The 23,442-nt window shown below is 33.4% G+C and overlaps 2 protein-coding genes across 2 annotated transcripts; both read right to left on the bottom strand.

The window, feature by feature from the left end:
- Positions 1-431: 431 nt before the first annotated feature.
- LOC132729342 (uncharacterized) lies at positions 432-2,150 on the bottom strand. Its single transcript, XM_060715106.1, has one exon. It carries the CDS (start codon positions 2,148-2,150, stop codon positions 432-434), a length of 1,719 nt encoding a protein of 572 aa, XP_060571089.1.
- Positions 2,151-3,944: 1,794 nt separating this feature from the next.
- Positions 3,945-21,716, bottom strand: LOC132729318 (phospholipid scramblase 1-like). The gene is made up of 11 exons (XM_060715058.1): positions 21,449-21,716; positions 20,561-20,647; positions 19,033-19,083; positions 15,638-15,826; positions 14,221-14,301; positions 13,331-13,413; positions 11,962-12,080; positions 11,200-11,314; positions 6,372-6,468; positions 5,248-5,306; positions 3,945-4,230 (listed from the first exon to the last, which is right to left on the bottom strand). The coding sequence occupies exons 2-11, from the start codon at positions 20,601-20,603 to the stop codon at positions 4,174-4,176; spliced, it is 894 nt and encodes a 297-aa protein (XP_060571041.1). The 5' UTR covers positions 20,604-20,647; positions 21,449-21,716; the 3' UTR covers positions 3,945-4,173.
- Positions 21,717-23,442: the final 1,726 nt, after the last annotated feature.

Genomic DNA, 23,442 nt, shown 5'->3' with positions numbered 1-23,442 from the left:
AATTTAATATCAGATATTCAAACAGTACATATTTGGAAAATTTCCTACATTGATGAATGGTTCTGTCCAAATTAACATATAGACAAGTATATTTGAAAAATTTAGTGGGGTCAGGATTAAAACGCAAGTTTATAAAATCTTTTTTCTATCGCAATAGAATATATATAATTTATTGATAAAATGGAAACATACATGATGAAGATCGAATGTAAATATGGCCATCACAAATTTCTTGATTAATGAACTGTTTATGAAATAGAAAATGTAATATGATCGAATGTAAACATGACCATCACAATTCTTGATTAATGAACTGTTTATGAAACAGAAAATGTCAATGTAATTCTTTTGTAAGGTTCATATAAGAATAGTGTCCATAATGTCCTAGAAATTGTTATCAAACCATTTCTAAGTTATGCCTAGGATTTAACTCATTTGATACTAAACACTTTGATATAACGATCTGACGTGTCAGAAATAAACATCCTCGTCTGATCTTCAGATATCGCTAAGCAAAATGGACATTTGATATCTTCCACAGTAATGGGAAGCACCTCTCTTGTATGTGGTGTAATCATAATAAGCCTTTCACTGATACTTGTACAACATACAATAATCGCTCGATCATGTGTAACAACAAAATGTTCTGGGCTCTTTATATCATTGCTTTTTATTTTATCCTTTAATTTCCCATCTGGCCCAAACTCAAAAAGAGCATCATTACAGGAACAGGACACAATGAAGCTTTTGTTGTCGTCGTTACAAAACGCTATATAATGAGGAAATGAACACTGTTTAGCGATATCAAACTCTTTCATAATGTTTCCTTTAATGTCAAGTAGCTGTACGCATGCTGGTTTGTCGAACGATACTGCAAGAACTCCGTTACGGTAGTCGATTCCTCTACAGTCATGTCTAACCTTAATACTGTGACTTTTAGAAATACCATTTGATGTATTTATGAATAGTATTTCACCTGTTGTGAATACAGTGACTGCGAATAATCCTGAAATTATCGCAGTGATGTCCCATGGTTTACCATTTGTATTTAATGTAACAACTATCTTAAATTTTTCTAAGGTTATAAGTTTTAAACAATCATTTGCACAATCCACAAGCAAGAGTTCATCACATGAAATTATTGCCATTCCCGATATTAAGCTTTGCGTCCTGTCGCGTACTGCACTGAGGACATTTAACGTCTTTAACAGCGTCGTTTGAACGTCTTTCAGACTCATTTTGTTGAGTGTGCTTAACTTTCGCTTATCTGCATTGATAACACCAATGTGTAATTTGTCTGTTACAAGTTTTTCTAAATAATGAGACTTCACAAAATCAAATGTTTCAATCTCACATTTAGACGCTAGCTCCTCTGTTGAAATCTGACAGGCATCAATCTTTTCATGTGTAAGTTTTGCTATTACAAACAATTGATTAATCTTGTTTGTATTTTTATTTATTTTTTCTTGGCATTCTCTCATTTCAGTGGCCATAGACTCAAATTCTTTTTGGATATGTTTAAGCTGAGACACTTGTTTCGATGTCAGCTGATCTATTCGTTTCAGCAGATCTGCCTCAGTATTATCCAAATATTCGTTAATCTCTTGTCGGAAAATATGAATATCTTTCATAATCTTTTCTCTCATTTCATCAGCAGCTTTAATGGAATCTACAATAATACCCTGGTAAGATGAAATTCTACGCTGAAGGCTTTCTAACTTTTTCTTGGTCTGCCGGAATTCCTCACAGGCATCATAGTTATCCGAGACATTATTGACGAGTTTAACAGAACACGTTTTGTGGCTAAGGACAATACAATCTCCGCATCCTACATAATTATGGTCTTCACAATAAAAATTTATTATTTCGGTAGAATGGACTGAACACAACTCCGTACATGGATCTTTTTGCTTTTCCTTTGATATTGGCATTTCATTCTTTGACTTGATCACGTGATTTTTACTTATAGCTAATTTCCGATGAGCCTTCAAACAGGAAGAACAGAGGAACTCGTTACAAGTTTCACAGAATGCCTCCGCTTCTATTGTATCACCGTCACATTCACAAGGTTGGCAAAGAACTGTACGTTGTCTCCCTTGGTTAGATGTTGAATGATTATCGTCCCATTCCTTACGACCCGATACTTCCATTTTGAATCTATGAAAATCAGTCGTTTTATAACATTGAAACAGTTGAAAATCCTTTCAAATTTTGGAATGTGATAATATATATCGTCAAGTTTAACAACGTAAACTAATTCGACAGTAAGTTATATCCGTTAATAATTGCTAATTCAGTCACAATAAATGCTATTCAATACTTCGTCTGCTTGTTGCTATGTGTATCTATAAATAAACAGAAGGTTTAAAGATTGGAACATATTTAAAGGGGATAACAAATCGATTAGATTTATGACCGACGTAGTTATTTACCTTATATTTTCTGATAGTGATCATAAACGGGTATTTAAATTGTGCATAGAAATACACAATATCATATTATCCGTTCATTTTTTTTAAAGATTAGTTAACAAATTTTCTAGAACATTAAATCTCAGACAATATGTGAATACATAAAAGAAATATATTAATACAAAAGTTATTTTGACGTTTTTACATGTGATATGAAAACATGTCTGACTACTATTTCACACTACATATCTGTGCTGCCTTTTACAAAATTACGCTATTTCTTATTATTATTTTGACACATTACATGTATTTGTATTAGTAATACATTGTTTGTTCACTTGATAATTGCTAAATCATTTTGAACACTTTATGTGTTAATATAAAAGCTAGCATGAAACCAGATTCTGTTGATTTTAATTGCAAATACTGTTTTATCTAACAAATTATTTTAAGTAAAAATGTAGACCATTTTTACGAATAGTTATATCATAGTAGTATCATTTCTGAAATTGTCTTTCCCGTTTCCTGTTATAGCCTGCGTCATATAACACTCTGATTAGATTTACGATGGGGTACCGATGTCTAAACGGGCTGAAATTGCCAATTTTTAAAGGTCTCCGGTCGGTGGCCCTCCTTTGTAATGCCTACGTCACATTACATGTGGGAACCGGCCGGTATAGAGAGGGATCGATGTGACACCGTTGATAATTTGAGATCAGAGAGAAACATTTCAATCATGTCCGGGAAGAAGTGGGCGGTCACTCTCACTCTGTGGCCCATTAGGTATTCGGATGGTTTCCGAAGGGTACTTGCCCGGTCACCTGAATCTATGTGAACATACATGTATCACGGTGAAGAACTGTTCACTATTTAGAGGGCGGCCGGATGGCTCAGATAGTAAAACCGCGGAACGATATTTCGAAGGTCCGGCCAGGCTGAATATTATTCTAAGCCTGTGACACATGCACAAGTACACGCACACACACTCACGCATGCACGCACGCAATATATGTTGATGAATTTCACACAAATAATGGAGAAAAACAAAAAAGAAGATTTTTTTGTCTTAATATGTTGTTTAAAAAGAAAAGCGATTCACTGGAAATAATCAAACCATAGCTAAAGCATTTATTTATGTAAAACTTTAAATGTTGTAAACAAAGTTTATTTTGTGGCTGGGAAAGACCTTCAATAGCAGTTTGTTTAAAAAAGAAAATAGATTAAGAAGAAAAGAATCAAACCAAATCTCAAGCATTTAAAAGTTGAGAGTACTTTAAATATAGTGAATATTATTTACTTTGTGGCTGTGAAAGACTTTGAAAAGTAAAGGACACTCGCGCCGCTGTTGAACACAACGATTGCTACTCATTTATCTCATATTATACCGCTATATTCATTCATATAATAAAATGTCACAAAGTAAGACTGTAATCTTTAATAAATACACGCTCATATGTAGAATCGTGTAAATGAAAACAAGAAATGTATACATTGTCAATAGACGATTTATATAACAGGTTGTAAAGACATTAACAATTATAGTAACTACATGTTACTCATACTCGTTGCTACATATTGCATTAAATTACATTTTACAATCAATATCATAACAAAATCCGATTTTTTTTCTAAGAGTATTAATATTTTGAAATTGTTATTCCTGATTACACGAGCTAGAAAATCAGCTGAAAACTCCAAATCCATTAATTATGTGTGTTATTCTTTGAAGTTTTTTTTCCCGCTAAACTTATTACTGTCATTTTCACATACGCCTTCCTCTTCTTGCAGCGCTTTCAACTGGCGGATAATACATAACATCCTGCAATTTACCAACACCAATTTTGTATACAAGTTAAACAACTGCTTTTTTTAACTTGATTCGTGTTCTGTTAGCTCACACGATGAAATTGTTTTTTAAAACTTAAATGCTATATCTTTACATTTTTCGTCTATATAAAAATAAATCTGAAACGAATGGAAATGCATACATTAAGATCTAAATTTACAATGAGATAGGAAAACAATGTTCCCCCTTTTCCATTCTTGTTTTAGACGGACAGCGAGTAAGCTGGATGCCGGACGGTTGGACGTTCTCTTTATTATCCACAAGTACAAGTGTGTACGGAATGGACATGGACATTTTTTTTAAATCTTTTTTGGTCTCTAAAACCCAATAAGCAAACTATTTCACCCCATAAGCAACCTCTTTCCAAAAACAGCAAGTCGGTACGAAATGAAACAAAGAGATTACTAATAAGATGTAGTGCTCACACAAAATGTGTTATTATTATTTGTTATAAACCTAATAAAGAAAGTGTATAACCTAAAAAAACTGTTTCAGAACTTCATCAGAGTGGCATATTATATACATGTAGTGTCATATAGTGCTATACTGTGTTAAGTTATACGTAGGTAGGCAAAGTATAATACAAATGTTAGATAACTCTAGATAACTTTTAATAAAGGTAAATGTATCGAAAGTTGGACTTTTATTTTCATTCAGTTCTGTATTATTGGAAGGTGGGTTTGTAATTTGTAAAAAAAAAAATATAATCATAATGATAATAATGATAATGATAGTGAGGTGATGATGACGATGATGACAATGACGACGACGACGACGATGATGATGATGATGATGATGACAGAAAAAAATCTTTTCATTTAATGACTCCTTAAGTTTATTATAAAATAACTAAAAAAAAATCGATTAAAAAAAAATCGATGCAATAAATGTTACGCAATAAATTCAGTTTTGGTAATAACTTTAATAACGATAATGAAATAATAAATGAAATTGATTTATATAAAAATAAATACCAGCTCTCTTACTTACAATTGCGAAAATTGTTCCAAGCAACACAGCCTTCATTCTCTCATCTAAATCCATAGGAACTTAAAACAGAAAAAGATTTTCTTACATAGCTGACACAAAACATGTATAAAAACAGAACGTGTTTAGGATAGACAATGTTAAAGGCAGAACATGTATAAGACAGACCATTGAAAAGACGGGACATGTTTAAGACGGATCATGTATAAAACGGAGCATGTATAAGACAGAAGGTCTTTAAAATGGAACGTATATAAGACGGATCATGTATAAAACGGAGCATGTATAAGACAGAACACCTTTAAAAGGAGCACTATAAGACAAAACACGATGGGACATGTATACAATGGAACAAGTATAAAACGGAAAATGTATCTATCAGACGGAAATATACATGTATAAGACGGAATATGAACATGAATACAAGACGAAACATGTATAAGACGGAACATATATAACAAATATCCATCTTGGTTTGAGGGAAGTTGAATTAAATGACAATACCTTATGCAAGATAACATAGTTGCAATTAGAAAATAATACAATATCTGATACTGTATTTGCATTTTAGTTTACATGTATAAAAGCCAGTGTATCAGAGACGATAATTACAGAAACATTCTACTTAATTGTGATGTGTCATATATTCGTGCAAGTTGATTAGAATTAATGGCATTGAATACAAAATATTAGCAATTTTGATATATAAAAAGCTTTCACAAACGCAGAAAAAGTCCATTTGATACATTCATGTTTAAAGACGTATTTAAGAAGTTGCACCTGTTAGAAAGTACAATATAAACCTCTGCAGAGCAAAACCGGTATCGTTGGTTCGAACCCTACTTGGGTCACGACCGTGTTTCTTTATATGGCACCAGTACTGGTTTGTACAAGAAAGGGGACTGGTGAAGGCATATTATGGCACCAGTACTGGTTTGTATCAGAAAGGGGACTGGTGAAAGTATATTATGGCACCAGTCCTGGTTTGCACCAGAAAGGGGACTAGTGAAGATACATTGATATAATGTATAAACTTAATTGAGATGTACTTCTTTTTATGCATTTGCCAACCCCCAAAACATCAGGAGAGAGAAACACATAAACAGCTTTAGGAGGATCCTACTTACAAGTTAATGAGAATTTTTTCAACCGGAAGAAATAGTGCATCTTGCTCCAGTGTTTGGTAAATCTCGCCACCTGAGTTATGCCATCACTTGCCAATACCTGATATATCAATGATATAATATATCAAATCCATAGAATAATCAAATAACTTCAGCGTCACGTGACGCATTTAAAATCAACCAATGTCTCAAAAGTAAAATAGTTGGCGGGGAACATTGAGATAATTTAATATACTGCTTGTGTCAGTTTGGTAAGACTTGATGAATAACTATGGTGGCTGATTTGTGCCATTTCGTGTTTTCGCATCACGACCCCGCCAATAACAAGTTAAAATGTCGAGGACTAATTAGATGGGGCGCGGGGCGAAACATCGATTGGCACCAATAAGCCGCCATATTATATAACAGTTTGATAAGTAAGTCGGACTTTAGTATAAAAAAAATCAAATATTTCTTGACGTCAACCAGCTCGGTACAGAAAAGGCGAGTCAATCTATAGATACAATTTGATGAGGCGGGTCGTCAATAAATAGATGCGTTGGTAACGAGTGTGGGTGCAACTTGCGTATTCATTCAGGTACACACATATGTATATCCTACTTGATCAGCATTGCTACCCGAAGAGGTAACCCTAGCAGCGCTTAATGGCCTGTTTAATTCTAAAAGTTTTGGATTTCTAATTACGTACCGTATTACCGGCGCCAATTTTCATAGATTACTACAGTAAATAAATGACAAAAATCATACTGATCACAACAGTTAGGCTGTAAAATGTATATTCGTATTTCGCAGATAAGGTAAAAAGATCATTGTTTTAGACTTACTGTCCATTGACTAGATATACTTTTGGGTAATTTTAGACTCGTTTCCACATATCATGACAGCTTCGGAAAATGATTGTGTTTGTTCAATTTGAATAAACAGAGCGATTTCGTTCGTGTTATACACTTAAACAATCACCACTTAGGGTCACGCACGGAACATATCAACCCAGTGTGTCTTTTCCCTGGAAATGTTAAATGCCTCCAAAATAGATTGGCCGAAGAGGAAATGCAGTCGTTTTAGAAGAAAATACTTCTAATACTGCATATCAGACTTGCGTTTCCGTTAGTTTTACCCATTCCGGAAATTTCACCTGGCACAAGGAGGGGAGGGGACCGGGGGCAGATGAGTTGCGCGCTGTACAATAACACGCTTAGGATGACGATATTTTACCGTTATGAATGAAGTTGTCATTTCATACGCTGTTGTAAGAAAATACATGTAGCTACGGGTGTAATGACATAAATTACTATGTTTTATTAAGGTAAAGAGTGTGTTATGTAATAGAATATGGTAGAATATACAAGAAAAAGTATCTGACATATGTGTGCGGTTTGGATCAGAATATCCATCCCTCGGGATCCCACAAAAGCCTCGGTGAGCATCGTTACCGTCCGATGGGCGTGTCGCCTCGCAGCATAATTATGACAGATATCATTATTGTATCGACGCTGCCATTGATGGCACAAACGCTCTGAAGATGGCCAACATTCAGATCACTGTCTTATCAATTCCTGTATCCGTATCTTCCTTTGTCCTCAATCAATACTTTAAACTATGATTTACAATATTTTTATCATGACAGAAAATATATTTTTACCATATATGCATCGAAAGGTTCTACTGATGCGCTGTTACAGGACAACTATAAATAGTGCAATTAACATGAAAACATTGACTTTTCGATGCAAAGCAGAAAGATGCATCGAAAAAAAAAACAGTTTTAATGACACACAGTAAAGAAATTTAAATTCAAATGATGTCCTTCAATTCAGTAAGATTTTACAATAAGTGGAAATCGATTAAGTTACAGGTACTGTACAAAGCTAGAAAAAAATATGCGCAATTTGACAAAAATGACCCAAGGTGAAAATTTGCAAGCTAAGTGTGAACTATATCTCCCTCATTTAATGCATATAAAACATTTTTGAAACGTTTATATTTTTCAGAAATAGAATACAGCACATGTAAAGCTATAATATACACACAATGAAAAGAAGAAAAAACTCTAAACTTTATTATAAGATTTCCCTACTAATTATAAATGATATTTATACCTTTTCATAGGAAAGTTAAAAAGACGAAAACTGAAAACCCGTTTGGTTTGCATAACTTTAGCTGTATAAGCAAAGTTGTTTAAACTAGCCCACTTATTAATAGCAATAAGGAAATGGCATACTTTACAAGTTTGCAGTTTGATAAAATGGACGGACTGCATTTTATCCCTTTCTCGTATAAGAAGGGAAATCCTGTGATGCGTGTATGTTGTCGCACGGTCATTTTTCTTTCAATATGTCCTCGAGGCGTGGTCGAAAGTTTACAAGAATTAAAACGTGTTCTGATAAGGAAGCGTAATGGTGCCAAACCTAATTCTTGAAAAAATGAAATCTAAATAATAGTCTTACAAGGACTAAGTTACTTATATTTAGGATTAACAAAAATCTGATAGAAGCCTAGTTAGAAATAAGAAATAAAATTTTATATAACGAGGGCTTATAAATAATTTAACAAGGACCTTGTTAGTTGACAAGAAATCTTTTTAAGAGAAATAAAGTTAAACTTTGTAACTCCTAATTAGAATTTTAAACAAAGTCCTAATTATGAGTTTAAAAAGCCTTATTAGAAGAAATTACGGTAGAATAAGGATATTGAACTCCCTAATTCAATAATACTGCCTTTTAACCCACTTTTAGAGAAACATCAGTTGCTACCGGGTATATACCCTTGTAAATAAAAGTAATAAAGTCCTTCTTATTTGGAGTGTTTTTTTTTTTTCATAATAAGTCCAAGTTAGCTGAACTAACTCATAATTAGAAACATTATCTGGACTAACATACTTCCAAATAAAAGTTGCTTATTCCTTTTTTATACGTTTTTTTTTCATTAAGAGATTAATACAAGGCAGAGATGGACCGAAGTTACAAAATAGACTATGACTATGTCACATTACAAGCGGGAACCGCCCGATAGAGAGGGGTCGATGAAACACCGTTGATAATTTGAGATAGGAAAGAAACATTTCAATCATGCCCGGGAAGAAGTGGGCCGGTAATTAATCCTCTGTGGTCCGGTAGGTATTCAGACGGTTTCCGAAAGGTATTAGCCCGGTCCATGCGGTCACCCGGTAAAAACCTTGACATCTTTATTCTGGAAACGGCTCGATATTCTGACTACCGTACGATAAATGTCCAATGGCCTTCCGTTATCCGGCCGGTTTTCAACCATCGTAAAGTATACGGGCTGCCATTTTTAACACCCACCCCCTACTTTTGCTGGTATTTTCTGTTTTCTAAGTGAAGTCATTGACTCATTGTCATTGAAGTCTCCCACTCCCTCTCACTTATTTCTCCTCTTTCTTTGCTGGTTGTTTTTGAACACATATTGCACTTTGAAATCGAAGGGTTTTATAAAAGATTGTGAATGAAACATTAAATCTTTAAGAAACATCTGACATGTGTGAAAACAGTTTGACTAAGAAAATATGTGTGTGTAATTAAGTTTCTTTAATTTTATACTCGTTAACGGTTGCCTGTACAGTCGAGTCCTCTAGGAGAGCAGTAGTAATTTTATTTTTTGGACGACAGCGCAAGATACAGATACAGCAAGAAGTCCCAATTTCAGAACATTATGAAAAAGAAGATCAACATGAAAGGTCGGCGTTCAATAAAGGTAAACCCCACACGATCCAGCAACACAGGACCACCGCCACTTGACACCATACAAAACCAGGAGAGGGCAATGCCACAAGAAGTTTCTCCTGCTTCTGTAAGTATACACATACACGGGACCTCTATTTAAAGTCTCATCCGAAACAGTTCCAAGTTATTTCAGTTGGCGAGCCCTGAAATAGAACCCACAATGTCGAGATAACAAGTCTAGGGATTGAACCGATTGAGCTCTGCAGACTCATCATGGTGATATTTATGATTTACCCTTCGTATTATGACAGTAATCCAACTTGAATATACATTCCACAGCTTAGTTCAGGCACCGCATCGTTCCTGGACAGTCTGCCCAGCTGTTATCCAGGAATAATCTCCTTCACTTTCGCAAGGAATTGATAACTTCTGTACAAAGAAAATGAACTCCACCGTCTGAGAATTTAAACAAAGGTCGCCTAATTCACAGTCCAACCCTTAACCTTAAGTGACTGGGAAATCATATAAAATTGGGAAACGAGTCTAAAATTACCTGATAGTATCCCTAGTCAATGGACCGTAAGTTTATGTTATGACATTGGCCTTATTTAAGTAATATAAATATACAAACCAAGTTTATAACCTATCTATAGAAATCAGTGAATTTAAGGTTTCTAATACTGCAGGAATATGTCATCACTGGCGACGGTAATACAATACGGTGTGCAGTAAAGCTGCGGTCTCACTTATACCCGACAGAGCCAGGACCAACCCGGTAAGTTTCTGGAATGATCTGAGACGATCTGGGGTGAAATTATTGTTGTGGTCACACTTACCCCGGCAGCAATTCGGTAATTCCCAACTAAACACACGATGCGCTCGGGACCATCCAAGCAGAGCCGGTTCATGGTTCGTGTTTCCCTGGTCGTTCCCGGATCCCCCGGACGTCTTCCGGGGCTCTGCCGGGGTGTAAGTGAGAATGCAGGTACTAGAGATAGCTAATTGTTTATAATGTACAAATAAAGTCCAATATGTAAATTTTTCATTATCTACTTTCATCTAAATATTTTTCGAAGACTCTGAGGTTTATACAGTTAAACCTGACATACAACCATTTTTTTATTCTGATAAAAATAGCGAAATGAGATAACCTGGTATTCTTGTTCTTGTAGATACGAGGAGGTCGCACAACACGGAAATACAATAGTGAACACCACCTGATCTTCGGCATCTGAAATCGTGAATGTAATGCCACCGCAGCCTTTTCTGTGAAAAATAAAACGGATGGGTTTTTTTTAATGAACTATTACCAACAATTATATTAATATATAATAGAGGATATTTGTTTAGTTCAGTGTAAGATCGGAATATATTTCACCGAGTGAGCACCAAAAGGTATATTTCACGAGTGGCGCAGCAACGAGTGTAAATGAACTTTTGGTGTTCACAAGGTGAAAAGTATTTCGATCTTAAATTTCTTAAAATTTAGTGCATTTTCTTAAGGTGGATTTTCGTGAAATATTTTGGCTCATCTGGAGGCATGCAGCTTTATTAAAGGCACATTATGCATAAGAAACAAATACATTTTAGTTCTTTATAAAAGGGAAAGATGAGTTTTATAACATTAAAATAATGGTGCATGTAAGATGCTTGTAATCTGAAGAAACGGCACTATATGTGAAATATATGTGAAATAGAAAAATGTAAACAAATTAGTATTTTGACTTCCATATGCATACAAATTACTAAATCACTAAAATTGTACTTATTGCCAAAAAAAAAAAAAACAAAACAAAAAACGACAGAGCAAGAAGGTGGTTCATGTAATTGCTCAATAAGCAACCTTTTGAAAACTTTAAGACATTTCTACGGGAGAAAGGGCCTTTAAGAGAACATTGTAATAACTAACTTACTGGCTCTTAAAATAACCTATGACCTGACCGACAGGGGCTTCTATTTTGACCACGTGTTCACAGCCAAGGCATGGACAGCACGAGCAGCAGATTGGGTCACGTGTAACTCTCATCACTTCCTGGAAAAGTTGACATTTTGAAAGATCAAAATACACAAGAACTAAGGCAAAGCTCTACATTTATATTTTGTGACTTTTGGTGCGATAATATAAAATCTAGCAAGGCTTTTATTTTCTTTCTCGAACCAACAAAACTGTTCCAAATCTATTTATAATATATTTTTAATTTGTAACGTCGTTTTTGTCGGATAATCTTGATGTTTATATAAACTGTCACTTAATCAAATCATCTTCTCCCCCCCCCCTCGGAGCATGCGCACGATGCGTCGGCAAAAGATTTTAAGAACTTTACGCCGCAAAAACGAAATCCTAAACTTGTATCCTGCGGACAAGCTGCCCATGTTCTGACTAAAACAGAGAGAAGTGACTCTTCAGAGTAGGCAGAGATGATGAGGAAAGTGTGCTAGGGTGCGTGAGTCCGTAGCACAGAGTAACGGCTTTAAAGACAGGCCATTTGCTTGGCACTAACAGCCCTTTTAAGGGCTACCTCCTTTCACATTGTCTCAGATTACTGTACATTTAAGTTGGTAATGACCGCCATACAGTGACCTAATTTTGGCTCAAACTAATACTCCATGGAAATTGCATGGAGGTAAATTATCACAACTTTGTGCTTAAAATTAAACCTTTAAGGTCATGATTGATGACATATCCGGGGTCCGTACTCGGCAGCGAAGGCTACATTTAGTGCCTTAGCGAGCGTTTGTTTGTTTGTTTCATTTTACGCCTTTTTCAACAGTATTTCAGTCATATAGGCGGGTAGTTTCCTATTCATCGTTCCTGGAGAGTAACACCAGTACTAGACAACCTTCCTCCGCGCTAAACTACCAAAGCATCTCCCGGGGATCGAACCCACGCCAGAGAGGTACCTGGATTAGAAGTCATCGACTCTAACCCCTCGACCACGGAGGCGGTGCCTTAGCGAGTGGATGGACTCTTATTAAACATAGAACACATACACATAAATGAAATAATTTAATTCTTTCCTAAAAGAAGGAAGTTTGCTATATTATAAATTCGTTATAAGAATTATTGACAGGTTATATTACCGGTTGTTTGCAATATAACCAACGCTTGGTAGATCGGGTTATATTTGAAAGCAACCGTTTATATGATGGGGCCATATAACCTGTCAAAAATATTTACAACTTATAGTATTATGACGCCATATACTATATAACGTCAGTTATCTTCATGTCCATGAGCATATTGAAGCTATATTTATCACAATAAAATATATTAATACATACATTGTTAATATTGTCTTTGATCCGAACGTCGTAGCCTCTTTGTCCGGGAAGGCAGACGCAGGAGCCACTCGTGTTTGGTGGACCTGAAATAGATATAAAGCTAGTTATAATCTGCACGTTTGTAACATATCTTTTCATTGGATAATCGTGACGTTTATATAAATTTATAGACACAGTAGCTGTCAATTTATGAAGAAATCTCGTTGTTGTTTTTTTCTCTAAAAACTGATGCTTGCTGTATTATAAATTCGTTATAAATATTTCTGACATGTTATATGGCCGTATATAAACGGCTGTTTTGCAATATAACCATCACCTAGCGGCTCTGGTTATTTTTTTTTGAACAACTGTTTATAAAGAGCCAAATAACATGTCAAAAATCTTTATAACTAATAATACATGTATAATGTCAATGATAAATAAAATATCCGTTCAGTCTGTATAGATGACCGATACGGTTTTAATAAAATGAATATAGAATAGGCAACGTGTGTTAGCTTGAACGATAATAAGAACAACATAATAAATTGACTATTAATTTCAGAATTTGGGTCAATAAAAATTATAGTTAATCGCGAGAATGCGCGCAATGCACAGCATGATAATTTATGCATTAGGTGCACCTAGTACACATGTTTTTTATACCCTTAAACTGAAGTCATGCATATTAAGACTGATTTGATTCTTAACCCTTTTTAAAGCTTCACTTCAGACAAAGTCATACCCCATCTCGAAAATATTTAATTCATTTCCAGACCTTTTAGTTGTCATTTGATGATTGCCACATAATCCCAATTCTTTAATTGATTTTATGTCTTAAGCATTATACAAAAAAACATCGTGTTTGCGTTAATGATTATCATTTGTTTATTTTTATCTTATATTTTTACCTTCTATTGCTGTAAACACCTGTTGGCCATTGGCATTCATTATCCTGTACCAGTTAGCGTTTGCTACAGGACCATACATCCCTGAAAATAATTAACTAAACCTATAAAGAAATATGTTGCATCGCTTGTTGCATGCATTCTCTGTGTACAAAGTTTGAAACGACATTACCATTTACTATGTAACTGTAAAGGCATACGATGCCCCAGAAACGAAAAAAAAAAATTCATTCTTTTGAAAGGGAAAATTAAACGTTTGAATAATCGTTTCATGCATTGCATTTGTAATTATTTGTCATAAAAGTAGCGAAATGAAAACAAAATAGTAATTTGACTTCAATACAAAATACTAAATCATTATACAGTCAAACGTGTATTAAGCGACCGGGCAAGGGAAACACCAAAAACGGTCGCTTAATGAAACGGTCTCTTAAGACAGTCAGCATGATATAAAAGTCAAAATTTATAAATGACATCTTTGTTATTCGATGGGATTGTTTTTCAACTTCATTTTACTATAAATGTTGAATAATAAGTACGCTCCGACAATCTAAACGGATGCAAATGTAAAAATAACGTTCTGATATTTATTGACAAAACAGTTTTGATCCATTACGTTCATGTTTGACATTTTTTCCAGAATTTTTTAACTTCTCCGTTGTTTTTCCTTGTCTCCAACACGAAAAACCCTATTAATTAGTGAAGATGTTTTCTGTTGTGCATTTTTTCATTTGAAATAAACAAACTACATCTATTTGTTACGATTAATTTAATGGCTGATCAAGTTCAAGGTCAATTCAATGCAGTCTAAATGTCAACAAGCGAAGCGTATACACCATCTCAATATGGGCGGAGCGTTGCATTGTTTATCCGATATTATTGGATAATACACGTCACGCGTATACTTAACTTCATTTGCATACGCTAAAACGGTATGGGAAATAGAGTTTTTCACACGTTTATTGATGTGTTTTGATTGCTGACACTTGTGACATAACGAGGTGGCGTTCTCTAAAAACACAATTACTTGACAGGTAAAAGTGGTCGTTTAATGAAAAGATTGATGTCAATTAGGTGACTAATTAGCGGTCGCTGGTCGCGTTGAGCAAAAGTCGCTTAATGCATTAAAGATATAGAGAGAAAATGATCGGGGGGAATTTAAAGTGGTCGTTTAAGACAGAAGTCGCTTAATACACGTGGTTGCATGGGCAAGTTAGACTGTAACTGTACTATTAGCCAGAAAGCAACAAAAGCAAAAATATAGGTTAAGGTAATTGGTCATTTAGTAACTTGTTGGAAACTATAGCACATAAGACCAGAAAATACAAAGCTCTTTGGAAATTAAAATAAAAAGCGTTTCTGGGATATTTTGGGCACTTAAAAGAATCTTAGATAGAAGATGTACATTTATTTTACACACCTCCAGGACTAACGTCTATCTCTTGGTGCATGAACAGCTGATTCAATTGGTTCAGGTATTCTAAACCAGGAGGACAGGTGAGTCCACCTTGTGGCCGGGCCATCCAATGTATCTGTGCGGGCGGCATTCCCGACATACCTGCCATTTCTGACATCCCCGGCATTCCTGACATACCTTGCATCGGCATAACTTCAGAAAATAAAGATTATTAACTATTACAACGCTATATATACATGTCTTTAATACGTAAGAGCATTAGTGCCAGGTGTATGTTTTTTATTAACTCGAAATTTCGAGTAACTAATCTCGGAATTTCGACTTACTAACTCGAAATTTCGACTTACAAACTCGAAATTTCGAGTTACTTATCTCGAAATTTCGACTTTGTAACTCGAAATTTCGACATACTTACACGAAATTTTGAGTAACTTATCTCGAAATTTCGACTTAGTAACTCAAAATTTCGAGTTATTTACTCGAAATTTCGACTTAGTTACTCGAAATTTTGACATACTAACTCGAAATTTCGACTTAGTAACTCGAAATTTCGACTTAGTAACTCAAAATTTCGACTTACATTGCACGACTTTCATTGGTTGCCGGTGAAAGCAAGGATTGAATTCAAGATACTTTCTTTCGTGTGTAGTTGTTGCACATTGACAGAGCACCTTTAACATTTATTTTTCAGAACAATTTTATAGGGTCAAATTGTCCACGCATACTGAACATATCCTTCGCTTTTTTGTGGAGGGGGGATGTAAAATCACACTTTCCACATTTCCCTGTTAACAGGGTGTTTCTTTTTCTTAAGCACACATACAACCATCATATGGAGAAACAAAAAGTCCAAAACCCACCCTATTGTAAACTGTGCAATATCATGTATTAAATAAGTTTTAAATGACGTGTATATGCCACTTAGTCTGTCACGTTTCTATATACTAATAATGTTTTTGTAACATTATTCATTATTTACTTATACTTTGATTCATATTGTGTTGATAAAAGTTGATAAAAGTGATACATATATATGTTGGGAACAATATTAAAAGCATCTGATTTTACATGAAATATAGTCAGTCCAACAATTTTGACAAAGGCCTCAGCACGCCCTATTTTGGCCACACCGCGATACTTTCCTCAGATATCCCACACGTAAAGTATAGGATCGGTTTTTTTTACAGGGATGAGAAGAATATGATTAGTGAAAAGATATGTTCGACCAGATGGGATACAATACAACGTCTGAAGAACGCCTTGTATTTTTTATGTCGGGTGTGTACATGCCATTACTAAGTTTAAGTTAAATTTCAATAGTTTTTGTCCAGGCACCCGTTTCTCATATCCATCGTTCAAAGGCACTGCCTACTATAAAATTATACCATCTAAAATAACTTTGGCCATTCTTGTAATGTTAATAAGTCGAAATTTCGAGTAACTAAGTCGAAATTTCAAGATAAGTAATTCGAAATTTCGAGTTACTAAGTCGAAATTTCGAGTTACAAAGTCGACATTTCGGGTTAGTAAGTCGAATTTCGAGTTACTTAGTCGAATTTCGAGTTAGTAAGTCGAAATTTCGAGTTAGTAACTCGAAATATCGAGTTAATAAAAAACATACACCTGGCTCTAATTCTCTTCCGTACTTGAACGAACGTGTCCATCTTTCAATTTGGACTAAACCATTCATCATTACAAAGGAATGTTTCGATACTAAGCACTGAATAAATAGCGAATAGTGCAGACCCTGATCGGGTGGCAAGGATGTGCTGGCTGATCTTGGTCTGCACTGGACGCTTGGGTGAAATCTGTTACACCTAGCAGGATAATGGTAAAGAAAAGAGTCACGCTAGTTTTTTAATACTTTAAAATCGTTATAATATTTCTTTCTTAATTTTGATAGAAAATTGAGATATGAACATACTTCAAAGTAGACGGATATTTTTTGAAATTATCAAGAAACGGTTTAGTTTGTGGCTCTTGTTTTGATTTGGATATGGCAGAATGTCTTTAAAGAGACTCTTCTGACGTTTTTGATATCACGGAACAGGGAATACTTTTTCATTTTTAGATAAATATTCCATTTGATGAAAGTCTAGACCAATAACTTTTGAGCTAAATTTCAGATCGTTCTTCCAGAATGATTATTCTAATTGAGAAAAATGACATAAAATTGAAACTTGTTAGGTACAACGCTTTGCTAAGAACAGCACAGAATACGATTTCAATTCATTTTTAGTATATTTCACCATCATCTTTCGCAGGTCTTTCTGTTTTAAGTACCCGCGTTGATCTATGTAAGAAATTAATTTTTTTTTTTTAGGTTTTTGGACCTCAGTAGAGTCCCTTTAAAATACACTTTATATATCCCTATATAAACTTTCACATGTTCTACAAAGTCGAAGTTAATTAGAAGCCAACTGATCAATGTGTCTTTCTCTTAATCAGTTAGACTTTGGTTAGAGGCCTGTTGCGTTCACGACCATATTTATATGGTTACATCTAGGAATCGGACAGAAATAAATTCAAATATGATACACATTTTACAAAATAATCGGGCTTTTAAAAAGTGTGTGTAAATTAAATAACCAAATAATTATTCATGTATTTGGAATTGTGAATCCCCATTTAATTCTATTTACCTATCTAAGACATTGGAAAGAAAACAAATATCCTTTTGAATAATAATCTATTCCAATATAGTTTTACTTAACATGATAACTATTAATCCAATCATCTCCAATTTTACTTTTAATCAATTAAAAGTATAACACAACTTAACAAACTTTAATATTCAATTATCAATTGTTTTAATAAAGAAATCAGTCTTAAATTTCCCAATTTATAGCAAGAATTTTCCGTCTTTACAATTGAGAGTATTAAAAAAGCATGTAAAACATGAAAGCATTTATAGTTCGTGCACAATTATTTACCGTCGGGGAATTATATATAAACACACGTGGATAATAGAGGTGGCAAAACACGTGTTAAATTTTACTACAACATCTTTAAATAGAATTTTAAATGCAAAATTAAATAGCGTGTAACTTGTTAAGGAAATGATTTTTTATAACAAATAAAATTTCATTAAGATATAATTGAGCCGCACCGTGACAAAACCAACATAGCGGGTTTGAAACCAACAAGGATCCAGACCAGCCTGCGCTTCCGCGCAGTCTGATCAGGATCCATGCCGTTCGCTTACAAACCCTTTAACAAGTAGAGAAACTGATAGCGTACAGCATGGATCCTGATCAGACTGCACGGATGTGCAGGCTGGTCTGGATCTATGCTGGTCGCAAACGCATTACGTTGGTTTTGTCATGGCGCGGCTTATATGTATTTCGCAATGTCTACAACATTTGTAGCGGTAGATTGGTGTAATTCTTAACCATTACCTGGCGGTGGTGGGGCCAACGGTTGCTGTTGCACTATTCCTGGTAGGGAATCTGATGAAAAGAAGAACATGCAATTCTATAAAAAAATTAAACTGTAAGTAGCTCGTGTAAAAAATACCATACAAATATAGGGTTAACGCACGTTTTTCCGTGTTATAACGTCTGCAGAGTCCCGAGGAACGGTTGGTGCCCGAGCCCGGTAGGGCGAGGGCTCCAACAGTTCCGAGGGACTCTGCAGACTTTATAACACGAAATAAACGTGCGTTGACGCTATTATAGCATAAAATTTTCAAACAGATTTGTGATGTATAGTTTATACAAAACACAATTACATTAAAGACTTGTGCTTGGACGGTATTTATCCAATTCTATGTTTTACGTATGCGTTTCATTTTTCCGGGGCCAACAACTTGGAAAATTCTCGGAACCGAACGAAATTTTGAATTTTAATTGATTTAACAAAGCTTGACCTTTGGAGATTTATTATCTCAAGAAAAAAAAACGTTACATTACTCTACCCTCTACCCAAGACAAAACATGACCCTCAGAAATTCTTAGAATGATTTCAGATTGACGGTAGAAAAAAGATCAGTGACATCAGAATCGGTTTTTTTTTCAAGCAAACAAGTTTATAAAAAAATCAGGCACTAAGCATTATTCTCTCAAAGAAATATAAAGAGCATTTATCAACATTTATTAACATAAATAAAAAACATTTTCTCATATTAATTTTGTGTTATCTAGTTTTGTAAGTTAATCGGAGTGTTAAACTGAATGACAGGTAGATTCTACTGTATTTGTTTACATTGACAACTGTCCGTTTCTTAGAAAGGGCGACAACCAAGATTAGCACCGATGTCTATACGCCGTTTTTCCGGCATAGTTACTTGAATATGCGACTGAGGCCCTCTCGAATCAATAAATTTCAATATAACAAGAGCGCATGACTCTTCGGCAAACAGGCCAAATCGTCATTTTTTGTTTGTTTGTTTACTGGGCCCTGTATGTATTGCGCATAGGTGAAACCGGGCTATAACAAGGGCGCGTGACTTTGTTAACACATGGTTTTGGTCCCGTTATAACATGGGCAAAAGAGGGAAAAATAGCCGATTTTATGCTATAATTTAGGAAAATACTTTAGATTCAATTCAAGCTAGTATACTACAAAAACAATGTATCTTTTCGTTAAGTTTCTATAACAGGTATAAATACGAGGGCGTTATAATATCACTATGGAATTCTCATTACAACGCCTTCATTTGCGTTATTTCGCCATTTGTTTTGTGTTACTACAAGTATGCCTTTGTTTGCGTTATAACGCTTTTATTCGCATTAATACGCCCTGTTTAAATTACGTTATAACGCTTTTATTTGCATCATTACGCCTTTGGTGCGTTTGAGGCCTTTATCCGCATTATAACGACTTTCTAATACTTTAATTTACTTAACTTGATACTAAAACGCATTCTTCGGTAAAACAGATAACCAAAATGAAAAATAGCATTCTAAATATGTGATAAAATATTACCGTATGAAGGCGGCGGTTGAGGCGGATATACGGACTTCTCCATTTTTCGTGCTGATATAATAAACGATGAGCCTTCATGCGTGTCCTCTAAAAATAGAATAGTGGACAAAGACAATGACAATTCTTTTTTTTTGAAATTAGCTACTGATCCGTATCACAAATATTTACACTGTCATTACTGGAGCCGATATAGTACAACCTCTTCAAAGAAGCATCTTTTGGCAGGATACATATTTGACCGTTGTAGCCAGGTGTAGCTGTTAGGAAGTTAAATATATGGCAAGAAGTCTTAATTTCTATTGCTGTATGAAGGTTATTGCTCTACAGGTGGTCGTTTTGTAGAGGTTACTCTGTATGCTCTTTTACAATAATGAATTTTGGTTATTGCAAACAGGTATTGCTCTAGAGAAGTTAAATATAGTGTGAAGTAATTATTGAAACATTTGCTGTAAAGAAGTAAAGTGCTCTACGAGTGGTCGTTTTATGGAGGTTGCACTGTATGCTATTTTACAATAATAAAAATTCAATCCTTTAATAATATTTCAATATTGTAATGAACATATTATTTATCGTAATAAAGAGAAATTCTGACAGTTTCTGTATATTTTACTTATTTTAATTCATAAATTTATAAAATAACGACATACCTATCGTAATTATATATGCATGTTATTTTTCCAACCGGACTGAACCATATGGGCGAGCAAATATATTTATAGCATATTGATATAGACACAACTTGATACATGTGTTTAACCCTTCGTACACATGAACTTTGTCAATAAATCAACGTTTCAAAGTTTTATATCAATTTATTTATATGTTAACAACAAGTACATATTAGAATATAAAAAAACAACAATAAAGGCACTTACAAATTCTACTTACCTTTTATTTTAAGTTAAGTATATTCACACACCGATGTGTCTTATAATATACACGGAAATATATGTCAGTAAGTTATGAGATCCTTTTGATATTAGCTATCCAACCGAAACCTGTAAAACTATTATTTCTAACCAGGTATTTTTTAACCTATATATCTAACCTTATAACACGTTATTTGATACTCGATAGTCTATCTATGAAACACATTATTTGATCAGCCATTTTCTATAGGACACAATGCAAATATTTCGGTATCGATCTCTAATTTCTTAAACGTCGGGGGAGATAACCATTTTTTACATTACATAGGACTATTTATAGTAAGGGTTATATGAAATAAATATGACAATATTGTAAATCGGTCATGAACTAATTGTTGACATTTCATTATTAAAGTCTTTTTCAAAATATGATAAATTTGTGATAGATTCACATGGGCATTTAGAGTGTTTGGACGAGCATCTTCTTTCATCTTCAATGGCATTGCATTTACTTTGATATTTATGCATATATTGTATGTTTCGTTACATTATATTAATTGGATATTAATTAGAACCGATCAATTGAAACTTACTTTATCCGGGTGATGAATTATGGGAGGCCGTTCTTGCATCCTCCAAAACGAGGCATTAATAATTATAATAAAAGGAAGAAAGAAAGAAAGAAAGAAAGAAAGAAAGAAAGAAAGAAGTGAAAAGAAATGTGACCGGATTAACATTTTTTACATTCAGACAGATTTCCCTGAATTATAGTCGCATGAAGAATTGTTACAGTGTTGTAATGTATGATAATAAAACGTGGAAATAATTTCAAACGAAAAAGCCCACTAACCTTTGAACTATGCTTTTTTCTATATAAATCAGGTATAAATAATTTTATTGACGAGTATTCGATTGAAATTTTATATATGCTTATATTGTATAGAGAGGAAAATGTATCGTAAAGAGTGAATAAACGTTTTGTCTTTAGGTAATACAAATTGAATACATTTAAATTATTCAAACAAAGTCATTAACAAAGGGAGAAAATGTTCATCATAAAATCTTTTTTTTCTCCGCAAACTACTACAACACTGTATCTCAAATATAATATGTTCCGTGTGGTATTCCGTACTTTTTAACGACAGTCGGATTGTATGTATGCCTTTTTTGAACAATAGAAATCAGTACGTATACTTTGGCTATACTTGTTAAAAAAAGTAGTGAAACATTTTTATAAATGTAATTCCTTTTGTTGTTGTTGTTGAAGTAGTAGTAGTAGATATAACTATAATGAAAATAATAATAATAATTAAAATAATGATGATGATAATGATGATTATGATGATGATGATGATGATAATGATGTGATGATGATGATGATGATGATGATGATTATGGTAATAATATAATAATATTTTGATTAATAATAATAATAATAATAATAATAATGATAAAAATAATCATAATAATAATAATAATGATAATTATTGTTATAATATTGAAAATAATAATAATGATAATACAAAAAATAGGAATAAAAATAATAATGATGATAATAATAATAATAATAACAATAATAATAATAATAATAAGAATAAAAATAAGAATAATAATGATAAAAATAATAATTATAATAATAATAATAATAATTATTGTTATAATAATGAAAATAATAATAATAATAATAATACAAAAAATAGGAATAAAAATAATAATAATATTGATAAAAATAATAATTATAATAATTATTATTATAATAATAATAATTATAATAATGATAAAAATAATAATAATAATAATAGTAAGAATGATAATTATTATTATAATAATAAAAAAAAAATAATAAATAGGAATAAAAATAATAATGATAATAAAAATAATGATAATAATAATAAAAATAATGATAAAGTAATATAAATAATAAAAATAATAATAAAAATAATAATTATAATATTTATAAGAATTATAATAAAAAAAAAATAATTATAGTCATGATAATAATAATAATAATAA

Source organism: Ruditapes philippinarum, unplaced genomic scaffold, assembly GCF_026571515.1.
Source record: "Ruditapes philippinarum isolate M1 unplaced genomic scaffold, ASM2657151v2 ctg806_1_1_1_1, whole genome shotgun sequence".
NCBI lineage: Eukaryota > Metazoa > Mollusca > Bivalvia > Venerida > Veneridae > Ruditapes > Ruditapes philippinarum.
Note: the sequence above shows the minus strand (reverse complement) of the source record. Positions and strands in the feature narration are given on the sequence as shown.

Excerpts from the sequence above, each read along its gene's own strand:
- LOC132729342 (XM_060715106.1), bottom strand. The coding sequence starts at position 2,150 with ATGGAAGTATCGGGTCGTAAGGAATGGGACGATAATCATTCAACATCT.
- LOC132729318 (XM_060715058.1), bottom strand. The coding sequence starts at position 20,603 with ATGGAGAAGTCCGTATATCCGCCTCAACCGCCGCCTTCATACG. Across the intron at positions 15,827-19,032 it reads GTTGGCCCCACCACCGCCAG|TTATGCCGATGCAAGGTATG; the intron begins GTAATGGTTAAG and ends TATTTTCTGAAG. Across the intron at positions 5,307-6,371 it reads GAAAAAATTCTCATTAACTT|TTCCTATGGATTTAGATGAG; the intron begins GTAAGTAGGATC and ends TTCTGTTTTAAG.